We start from the raw sequence: 11,937 nt of genomic DNA, 5'->3' as shown, positions 1-11,937 counted from the left end.
TAAAATACCTCTGAACTATCAGTGCTTGTTCATAGTGGTATTACCAAAATGTTTTGACATCCACACCAAAATTACACATAGAATTTTGATGGTCTAAATTGGAAACTTTGGACAGCAATAAAAGAAAAAAAACCCAACATGTTAAAATTTTAATCTGAGAAGCGTAACTGCTTTTTCTAAGTCAATTTTTAACAATATTACTAACCTTTATAATAAGTTGTTCTATTGTCACTGCCATACTTTGCAATCCTGAAACATGTGTCATATTTTCCACAACCAAAGAACAAGGCTGTAACACCTGAAGGAGTATTTGAATTTATGGTTATAAAATAAATTAATTCCAAGCTTCCATCTTTTAAAAAAAAAAATTTCCCCACATCTTTCTTCTTAATGGCCAAAGAGAGTTAACACTTGGCAAAAAGCATGGAGCTATGCAGCTGTTTCAGGGGAATACAGTCCTCCCATACTGGTTTTATGTGGTCACATAGGAGCTATCCAAATATGGGATGCTGGCATGGAGGCAGGAGCTCCAGTAGCCGGGCACCAGATACTTTCCTGTGAGCAAGAGGACTGAAGGGCAGGGAGGGACAGAGCTGACCAGATTCCTGGAGTGAGTAAACTACTTCCTGAAAAGAGGTTAAACAAGTTACTCCCCACACTCTCAGCAAAAGGAGGAGCCCAATGGACTTCCACAGTGCTACTTCTGGAGTAATGCTGTTACCAGTTGCCCATACTTAAGGCTAGCCCTACAGACTCAAATCTAACCCGTAATATGAAGTCAACAGTTTTCTATTAACTATTCTTAACTCATCTTAACTCAACAAACAACTTACTCAAAGTAAGTTAACTTTAGTTTCCTAGCTACAATATGTTCTTGCTATCATCAATTTCTGCTTTATGCTCAAGCTCTAGCTCACAGGCTTGTGCTAAAATCCATTTTTAAATTAAAAAAAACACTATATAATCAGTGTCTTCTCTAGGAAGAAATCTTCCACTGAATGTGCTTATGCTCCATAGTTTTACAACTTTTTCTGTAATATTTCTATTTGAGATCTGGGTCCCGTTAAAGTAGAACTTTCCCATTTCCTTGGGGAATGGGGAAGGAAGGGCAGAAGCAATTGGAGAGATGGCTTATGGAGCTCAGCCATGTTGGCCTGTAAGCAAATAGAATGAAATGGAGCTGGGGAAATGGGGATTAACAGTATGTTTGTACAAATCAGAAAGAACACGCCACCCATACCAACTTGATGTTTTAATTTTATGTGGCCTCTCTCCACATGCAATATTGACACAACAGATATCAGCAGAGGTGCTGAAGCTGCAGCTTATTTAAGATGAAGGGAATATCACAGCATTCTTCAGTTGATCCCATCACTTTTGGGACTAGCTCCCTCCCCTTTGACCCAAATAGCCCAAATCAGTTATCTCTTCAGGGCATAGTACAATTGCCCTGCCCCCCCCCCCATCTTTACACATGTCCTCATGTTACCCTGGAACTGAGCTGGACTTTGGGGGGGGCGGGGGGAGAGGAAGGGTGCGCGACTGATTAAAGGCTATATGAACCAACAGTTCTGTGTCTAGTTTCCTTGTGTGTGAAGCATGCTAAGAGGTTTCTTACAGTGGTGATATTCTTGTCCTGCTTTTCTCTGAGGAAAGCACAGGCCAGCACTTTTACATCCTTCACTTGAGCTGTCATCCTTTGTGCAAGCTTATCAGATGATAAAGAGAAATCACACTGGAATGAAGCTTTTAAGGCAGGAGCATCAGCCTTGGTCAAATTGGCAACAAATACAATTTCTGGGTCCAGGACCACTGCTTTTACTGTCATGTTTGGCCGTAAGGAACCCTCTGGGCAAAAAAGAAAAAAGTACTGAGACATATACTTACATCACATCTTAAATTACATCATCAGAAATGCTATCCAACAATTAATTTACGGTGGATTAAGAAGGGCTGTGATTTTATACTGTAGAAAAAAATCTTAAGAAACCTGTTCCTAGTTTCTGATCCGAAGCAGGACTTCATGAAGGTTTTCCTCAAATGATGACACATTATGCTGTGACTTGGTTTCATTACAACCATTTACTAGACTAGAACCCTGTGGGTCCTATAAACGATACATTGCATAATCCACCAGTAGCCAGACAAAGGAGCTGTACATGAAAAGGCTTGTTGAAAACAGTGGGAGCCAGGGTATACTACAGCTGTAAAGTGGTCACATAGGCAAAAAAACCACACACAAAACCCCACAACTGAATAAAAAGCTACTGTAAACATCTACTTGTAGTTCCTAACATTAAAAATTACTCGACCTCCTATTTCCAAGTCTTTATGAGTAAATTTCTCAGAAAGAGGTCTCTTTACAGAGCACAAAATTCTCCAACTTGCTCCCCTACAAGAGGTTATACTGAAGTTAGAGTTCCATATGTTGCAGCTGGAGAATCCAAAGGCATGTGGGAAACAGACGCCTTGTGATACCATAAGTAAAAGGAAAGCAAGTAATTGCTTTAACTGAAAAGCTTCAACACTGAATTTTTGCAGGATCAGTCAAGATAGAGCCTAAATTCTTGACCCCTGGCCTATGAACAGAAATAAATTATTCATCATATTAGACCACAGCTGTTCTGAAAAACAAATTGCTTCTTTTTCTTATTTCATCATATTCCAGTGTTGGAGCCTTAAAATTCTACCAAGCAGGGGAAGGTAGGTAGGTTTTGGATTTTTAACTATAAATCCCCCCAAAATTTCAAACTAGGGAACTCAGTGTTGTTTTAAAGTCTTCTTTAGCCAAGGAGGAATTTTACACTCCAAAAGCATATATGTAAGGTAAAATATTCTTTGTAACCTGCATTTAAAGTGTGCTGTTTCTCTCTTCACTTTCTTGCTTTCTTAAAAGCAGAGAACTATGCTTAGACTAATGGTCCATATAGCAGTATGGTAATTTAAGGGTGCTTCCTTTGAATATTTAAGTGTTTTTTTCAGTGCCTACAGATATACAGCAACTGCTGGGTGAAAAAAATAGGTATGCAAGTTGTTTTTTACAAAATTTACTATAACAGGGAAAAATACTTCTATTGTCACTGTAGAAATTGATCCCAGCCTATTAAGATCTCTGGAGAACATACCTAGGTGTTGTACGACAGCAAGAGTTAGATACGATTACTGTTCAGTTCAGTATAATCTTAGCACCTTAACTGACCATATTTATCTTCATTTTGGGGACTTAACACTGCCCTTTGATATACTGTTCCACACAACTTCAAAAAAATATCAGCAAGTTATGTTTTTCTGGATGTTTCCTTCCCCCCAGGGACTCCTTAAAAAGCCAAATACATTTTTGCAAACCTTTGTCATGTTTGGGCTTTCCAGGGGCGTGCTTTAACTGAACCTGAGTAGACCTTTCAGTTGAAGCTGTTGGCATGGATTTAATGAAGAAGTCTGCCACTGTTAGCAGGAACTCCACACTGGCGCACACATATAGCTTATCAAGGATAGCAACTACTTCAATCCCATTTGCGTCTTGCTTGTAGTTTATATCAATCATATAATTATCTGTCTTGTTGTATTTCTTGTCAATCATTCTGAAAAACAATAAATGTAAAAAACATTATTTTAATTAACTTTTATAGCATTAGAAGAATTTGGATAGAGAAGGGGATTGGTAATGGAATGCATTCTCTCTCCTCAAAGTCACTTATTTCAATATATCCCAACTCCAAAGTAATGAATTCCTTTTGTGTTCTATAAGCAAAGAAACTAGGGACAAGTATGAATTCTGTTTTACAGTCATACAAATGTAGTCTAGTGTATTTTATTACAACATTTCAAAAACTGATATAGTGTGACAGGGAATGTGAATCAAGTTTTTAAGTACACAAAACCACCTAGCTCTAAACGGGGTTCAACTTGAGCCAGCAATTCCAAGCTTTATGAAGTTCCAGAGATCCAGGCTTCCTATTTACTTCTCTTTCCGTGTCTGGCAGCTCTATTTTGACATTTGTCCATACTATTATTCCATGGCTCAGCAAATATATACAACAGACAAATTATACCTAACATTTATTTATAAAATTTCAGTAAAGCTGCTAACGCCAAGATTCCTCTCAAAAGTAATTTACAAGTGATAACGCTTTCACTGCAGCTCTTCATTTGCGGAGCATTCAACTAACCTCGCTGTTACTTTCTGAATCCCTTCTCTGAGATCATCCAGGGTACACGTCTTGAGTTTAATATTAACATCCATTGAACCATCTGAAAACATCTTCCCTGATGATGCCATGAGATGTAGTCTGAGTTCACCAAGGCGTAAATTGTCACTATGCAGTGAAAGCAGGGAGTGCTACAAAAACATTGGGAAACATTAATTACGGGGAATGGAAAAACAGGGAACGGAAGATTAAACATAAGTGTATTTCTGCTTATGTTAGAGATTCAATGTACCTTATGATTTGGTTATGAGGGAAGTTAGTTATACTTATTTAGATGACATTAGAGCATGGATGAGAGCAACTAAGGCTAAGATGCTGAAGTGCATCATCTGAGTCAGATGAATGACAGAGACAGTTTTGTGTCATCAGCAGACTGAAAACAACCCTCTTGACTATACTCCTTAGCTGCGTACATGTGCACAAACTATCAGGTGTGACTGAAAGACATCCTACAGAAGATCTCTTCGCCAAGAAAAGCAGTTGCCCACAACTGCTGAGGGGAGAAAAGAAACCAACTTAACGGTAGCCTCATTCACTACTGTAGTCCATAGATGAATTAACACCATCTCATGATCAACAATATCAAAAGCATCTGACAGATCTAATACAACCCCTGCAGGGACATGTGATCTATATCCACTACCCAGAGAGATTACTGACCAATAGAACCAAAGTTGTCTTTGTCACAAAGCCAGTCTATATCCCACCTGATAAAGTATAGAAAGCCAGGTGTATATCATTCTTGTAGGATAAATATTTGCTTCATATACTGTGGGCGATTTTTTGTGTTTTCTTTAACTACCTTAAAAAGTATGAACAATAAAGACTTTGATAGCATCTGATCTTCCTAAAGCCTATGCTATGAATTTCTCAACTGTTTTATTTGTCCTGTGGCAAATGGGCAAGAATGCAACGGAGGCATCTTCAAACTGCACCAAGCGTACAGGGGAAGGATGACAACAAGGAAGAAAAAAATAACCTGGTGTGATCTATCATGCTCAATTAACTGAAGCTTGTAAACAACAAATACTGGTATTTTGGCTGCACTTACAGCTACCACGACAAACCACGTCAAATTCAGGCTTGCCAAGGCCCTGATTATTATGGAGCCCACTAAACATTTAATAGTTAAGTTGATCCCAATCTCAAACAACTTTTCTTAGCGCCTTTTATCAAACTCCGCTTATGATTCAAGAATTGTGGTAATAATTATATGCATCACTGTTGCCTTTAGGATATTTTATTTGTACTAGATCACTGCTGGGAGCAAACAGAATTGGAAATTAAGCATAAATGAGACTAACCCTTTTTGTTTGTTTTTTTTAACTGTTTTTTCTGGCAATTCTAATCTGCTATTTCTGCTTCAGAAGCTTCTGGTTTTGGTACTACTACAAGCTTTCAGACATCAAATGATGCATTATGGTTTCTTTCATCTAAAAATAAGTGAGGAAAAGTCTACTTTAATCCGTGAAAGAATAAACTATACTTTTGGAATGATTCATTGTATATTATTATAACTGATTTTTTGCTAATAGTTTATTAACTTCAATTCCACACAAACTGTGATGGCAGGGGGGGAGGGAGGAGAAATTTATATTCTATCTGAAAATTTGGGATATTACAGGGTAAATCTGAGGAAGCTCAGATATTGAGTGAGTGAAGAATGGAATTCATTCTGCATAATTAGCAAAAGTGTGATTCAGGTACATCATCTAGCTACAACATATGTGATTTTTGTCACATCAATCACACCAAATGTTAATTTCACTAGCCAGAGTATGGGTTTAGTAGCCAGGGGAAGAGGACAAAAATCTCAGCTGGGAGCAACTGCCCCCTTCTACTTTACTTTCTCTCCCACCCCACATGCAGGAGGCTGCTTCTTCTCTCACACCCCTTCTCCATCTCAAGCTCAGGGTATGGGGAGAGGTCTTATGCTGCATCTTGGGCCTGGGCTCCTGGGCCTGTCCGACCCATTACTGCTGGCATCAAGTGGTGGGGGTGGAACTGGGCAATTGGCTCCTGCCTGGTGGGGTAGAGCACACGTGTCTTGTCACTGTGGTAAGGTAGTTGCTGGATCTCTAGGTATGATGCTGGGAGCTAAAGCTGAAAGCCATTTTTGTGCTCTGAAAGGGATTTATCCCCATATGACCAAATTAGAAAAATGCTCTGGGTTTATTCACCTTTCACTCAGCCAGAATCTAGGTGTTCTGGTTTTGAGGGTTTAAATCACAACTGTCCCAATGTTGGCTGGTTCCAGTGGAGCGGGTGGGTTAGCAAGGGTCTGACAGAGGTTTCTGTAACCCCGTGGCCTATTTGGGCATTGGTCCTGGGCACAATGTGCATCGTGAATGGGCACACATCTACGTCTCTCACAGTTTGTGGTTCATCTCAGCCTCTCTCCCTGACTTACTGGAAAGAAGGGGAGCAGGTTAGGACTCTGGATTCCAGTCAGAATCCTTGAGCATGCCTGAGGGTGCAAAAGGAGGGTGGCATCACAGTTACCCTCAGATTTACAGTCCAACCAGGCTATTGGTGTTCTTTGACATTCGCATCAGCACAACTTTGCAGGTGAGTTGTGGGCCGTCAATCCAGTTGGATTATAGTTTTAAATTAAGTTGGGGCCTCTGCATTTAACCATATTAGGCTGTCTGTCTGTCAGCATTTACAAATCCAAAACCACACAAGAATTACAAGGTCACAACCTGAAACAAACATTTTTTCGTTATGCCTAGTGTTTAAGACACACACATACATGCAGAAGTTTTTGTTTAATTTTAAACAAACATTCCCATGTGTCAATTGTTGTCAGTGGCATTCCCAGGGGCCACTAAGAGCAGATTTAGCATTTGTTTTATAGCCACCTACAAACACTTCACATTTTCCAAGGTTAGCCTCACTTGAACATCTCATTTGTCTAAACACTTTGCAATTTTTTAAACGAATTGCCATTTTTAGCTCAATAATGCAGTTTCCATTTTACTTAATAAAGCCTAATGCCCAGTGTAAACTGGAATGATGTTTCAAATACGCACATATGTAATTTTTCATGGGAACTGGAACTGGTTTACCATATTCCTAGTAGTATTTATTAAAATGGAAAAGTATGCAACAATTTTACCCAAGTAGTTCATAAGTAACAGAATGCAAATCGTAAGTTCTACGGCAGCAAAGGTGTCATACAAAGTTAACAAGAATAGAGAATGTTTTTATTCTCCTATCATGAGTTTTACTGACAAAAAAATTGACATTTTTTCCCCCAGCTTTTAGAAGATTTCACCACATACCTCATTACGATCATTGATGTAAAGAACTATTGAAAGTGACTCAAAATTGAAGTCAAATTTAAGAGTTGAATAATATTCCACGGGAGGCTGTAATGCAGAAATATCTGTTTGTCCTGAAGTGAGACCAGGATCTGCAAATTGAAAGACAATTTCACACACTCACAACAACTTAATTTTGCTTTTAAAAACCAAGAAGTCTATTAGAATATCTCCCAAAAAGCTTAATAGTATCTTTCAAGTTCAGAAGGTTAAGACTGAATTAGTCCCAACAAAAAGCCCTCCTGATACAATTCAAGGACTGTGTTAAGATCATGCCTGGTAAACAAGACACAGTGTGAGACTGAAAAATCAATGAACCAAAACTGGTTTATCAGAAACTAGGCCTAATTGGTACACAAAATGAGAGGATGGGCTATTCCACACATCATTCCCTTCTGGGGTCCTTTAAAAAAGTGATTTTGGGGAAAATACTGGCTACTGGAGCTGGCTTAACCATCTTCTGGGACCCTGAGCCTTTGTCATCCCAATATGAAAGATGTCCAGACCAGATGAGGCCAAAGACCCATATGACATTGTCACCTTGACCGGCTCCAGCTGAATCCCATACATCTACTGGGATTAGAGTATTTGTCTCTCTGCCTGCCACATGTCCTTTTCCTGCCCCACTTATTTCTTCTCTTTCCTATTCCACTCCTTTTTCCCCATGGTGTAATTATAAGCTGGCCAAGACTGTATATTTTGCAACACTGCTGTTACCCTGTGCCCAGGAAGAGGCAAATTAAAAACAATGCTCTTTACAGCCTGATGCTGTTACACGTTTTCCAGTTCTGGACATGGTAGATAAGACCATGAGCTGTGCCTCTGTTTCTCCAAACAGCAACGTTGCAAGTGAGAGTCAACACCAGAGACAGAAGCTGCATTTCCTATCTTTGCTTTTGTTTTCTCTTCCCTGTTGTGCATGTCTGCCTTGTTTTGTCTTCTAGGAAACTGGATAAGATTTTAACAGCAACACTAGCACCAACCCATATCTATCAACTTCTTCTCTTTTCTCCAAAAGAACAGCTATTATCGTCTTGACCGTCAAAGGAGGAGGTTTTTCCTTCTAAAACCTCTCTCCAACAAAAGGGAACAATGGATGGTGCTAAAATGAAATCCTTATTCAGTACCTTAGATTTCAAATGTTTTAACGGATTTTCCTTCTTTTCTGTATCCATAATAGAAGTTAAAAGAATTTTTAAAGGTGTGTTTGCAATGGTACTGAGCAAGCTGAGATCTCTTTATACCAAGCTCTAAATCTTGTTTAAGGCTCTTTAATGTGGACAGTGACAGGATCTCGTTAACAACTTTGACTCTTTGGGTCCATATATTCCAGCTAATTACAACAGCACGCACATTTAAGTACGTCTTTCAATCTACCTGGTTTTATCATTTGGGGTCTGCGTGGGTTGTCACTTTACCTGAAGAAACTACATCTATGGAAGCAATTTATTATGATGAATTGACAAATGAAACTTGTTTTACAAAAGCAATAAGTATAAATATCTTAATAAATATTGTTCAGTTTTTATTCAGCTTCATAGTAGTATCACCACTCTTCCCTTAGCTACAGATAACCAATGTTATACTTTCAAAGTACATGCAATTAACAACTGAAAACAGCTCATCTTTTTCTGAACTCGCCAAATTTTGGATTAAAGTTGTACCTTCACAGAGATGAGAATCACTTTGATCTTTTTCCTTTTTTGTTTTTTGAGCTTCTTGAAGGGTCTGTTGTGTAGCACTAGACTGGGAAGAAGCATCTCCAAGGTTATCCAGCAAAATTTTCATGAGGACAGTTAGGTCATCTTCACTGACAGCAATCTGTAAATTGTCAAACACAACTATTTCCAGTGAAGACATTCAACACCACATATTGAGAACTTGCCTCTTCATTAGTAGTACCATCACCACATTATCCAACCTAGACACTTTAGTCCAATACATTCCATGTTAGTGAAGGTCTTTTCTTTCCAGCAATTCCTACCAACATTCTAATTAAGGGATGTTTCCTCTTTAAACAAGATTGTAATTTGATTGAAAAACACAATCTTGGCTGAAGAAGTCTAGAAATTCTAAGATGAAGAATATTTTTCCTTTTTCCAAGATGCCATTTGCTTCTTTTCGATTTAAACAAAAAGAACCTAATCCACCACTTTCAAACGCTTGCTGGCCCCACATAGCTTAATAACTATTTAATAAAAGAGTGAGTTAATATGGAACAGAATTCCTTTGCCAATGAGAAAAAAAGCAGGCAACATTAAGTCTGGGAAGTGTTAAACGATGACAACTCTTTTTATGACCGAGTAAATAAGTAATTCAACATTAAGGAATCCTAATGCAAAATAGAATGTTATGAATATATAATTATTAATACAATTTACGAGAAACAGCACTACACCTTTACAGGACAATTCTTAAAGTCTCTAGAAATGTATGCTGTTAACGCATTTAGGTTTTACAACATTTGAATAACTACATTGGGCCTCCTTTGGTGCCATGCCACTAATGGATTCTGGCCATAGGACAGACATCTCCAATCCCTGGCCAAAAGGGCCTGATACATCAATTCCCTCCTCCTTACTGGTACAGGGGTTAGGCAACCCCTACTCTGATTCCTGGCTAAAATTTGGGACTATTGAGGCCATTAAAGTGGGACTCTTGCTACACTGTGAACATGACGGGGAAAGAAAGTGAGAGGATAAAGCTGAGGTCTGATGATTTCTCTTTACAATAAAAACTGATAAAGACTTAACATTCACTCAAATAACTGTGTAATACAGGGCAGTCAAACTAAGCGGAGTTTCAGAGCCTGCAGCTTAGCTTCTGGATTCTAGCAAAGCAGTTTTCTTTCTTGCTCTGATAAAGCAGCCAGGTTTGGTCTGCTTGTGTTAAGTTGCTGCATAATAAAGGAAAACTCATGTGGATGGATTCAGCTGGCTATTAATCCAAAAGACTATGGTATCTGAGCTCTGCCAGGATCAGCTGATCCTAAATACAGGCTTCATTTTATTTTATTGTATCATGCACCCAAATCATTAAGTATTGGCCATCTGACTACAATGAAGCCATACAACATCTGGCACCACAACTACATCAGATCACAGTCAGGCTGGAATTGTGCATGACTGGGAGACAGCCAAGGAACACCCTGGTACCAAATAAACCAGTATTCTGTAAATATCAAGAACCTAAAGTGCTACAAAACAAGTTTACAAGTTCTGCCTAATCGTTACGGAAATCTATTACTACTTACAACACAACAATTAGTTTGCTGTGGCGTTACCTGCATAGGTTTTAGGTCTCCTTTGATCCCAATTGCTGGAATATCGTGATACCAAGCTGCAGCTAAATTTCTCTGAACTGACAAAACCAGATTTACTGGCTGTAAAATTTCAACATCTGGTTGAGAAGCAGAGGGTATAATACTCCTGAAAACACACAGAAAAAGATTAAAGTAACATCTATTGAATCTCTGTTGACATACAGGTCTTCCCCTACTTCTCCACGAGTAGCTGGGAAATTAGAGAATGGAGCAGTGAAAACCTAGATTTCTGCACAGAAACCATGCCCAAAAACAACAACTTGGAGCTTTGCCCTTCAGCCTTTTCATGGAACTGCAGCAATAAAGCCCATTCAAATCTCAACTCAGAACCATATCTTAAATGTTTTAGTTTATGTATTCATGAGAAAAGGATATAGTGGTTGCCACTAGCAAGTAAAGATTTCCACAGATATCACACAATCTCTGCAGTTGTGCACTTCTTTTCTATGTAAAGTATAGGGTAGTGCAGTATCACAGGTACCACTGTGCAATAACTGTAGGTAAACATTAGCTTGTCAGCAAAAACCACTGTGGCAAAGCCAACCATCGTATGTTCCTGGAGAATATATGGAATACATTCATCTCTAGTACTATACATAACAAGAGTGTTTCCCACGCAATAATGTATTAATTTATTTCTACTGATTTTACATTTATGATGCAAAAAATAAAAGTATATAAAATGTGATAGAAAATATGAGCCTGTGTGTGAATGTATATCTGTATTCTGGTAGTGAAAGGTAGTGCCTTGATTGTAAGTTTACAAATTAACCACAAGACCCTTTATACGCTTCATGTGTCAATTCCAAAGAACCCAAGCCAAGTATTTAAAAAAAAACCAACAAAACAGTTTTGTCCTTCCAGGAAACCTAGGAATCCAACTCCTATCCTCTAAAAACAGTGTTAAATAGAACAGGAAGTAAAGAAAATGTTTTTTTTTAAAAGCAGATTTAACAATTAACATACTGAGCCTCTTCAATCAACCACTTTGCTTTTCTGCTGCACAACTTCCCTCTCCCCCATGACATCTGTACAACCTGTTTAGGTATTACATTTTTCGAGGCACAGGCCTTCTCTTCTTACC

The 11,937-nt window shown here is 38.5% G+C and overlaps 1 protein-coding gene across 5 annotated transcripts in view; it reads right to left on the bottom strand.

Annotated features, from left to right (window-relative positions):
- VPS13C (vacuolar protein sorting 13 homolog C) overlaps window positions 1-11,937 on the bottom strand; it is a 192,168-nt gene that overhangs the window by 70,699 nt on the left and 109,532 nt on the right. For all 5 annotated transcript variants that reach the window (XM_027828023.3, XM_037910913.2, XM_043524468.1 and 2 more), the window contains 7 exons: window positions 10,815-10,959; window positions 9,196-9,352; window positions 7,493-7,623; window positions 4,170-4,339; window positions 3,346-3,581; window positions 1,619-1,848; window positions 206-298 (listed from right to left, as the gene is read on the bottom strand). In XM_027828023.3, coding sequence (XP_027683824.2) covers window positions 206-298; window positions 1,619-1,848; window positions 3,346-3,581; window positions 4,170-4,339; window positions 7,493-7,623; window positions 9,196-9,352; window positions 10,815-10,959 — 1,162 coding nt within the window. The remainder of the gene's footprint in view (window positions 1-205; window positions 299-1,618; window positions 1,849-3,345; window positions 3,582-4,169; window positions 4,340-7,492; window positions 7,624-9,195; window positions 9,353-10,814; window positions 10,960-11,937) is intronic.

The sequence above is a fragment of the Chelonia mydas genome, chromosome 10 (genome assembly GCF_015237465.2).
Source record: "Chelonia mydas isolate rCheMyd1 chromosome 10, rCheMyd1.pri.v2, whole genome shotgun sequence".
In the NCBI taxonomy this organism is placed as follows: domain Eukaryota; kingdom Metazoa; phylum Chordata; order Testudines; family Cheloniidae; genus Chelonia; species Chelonia mydas.
Note: the sequence above shows the minus strand (reverse complement) of the source record. Positions and strands in the feature narration are given on the sequence as shown.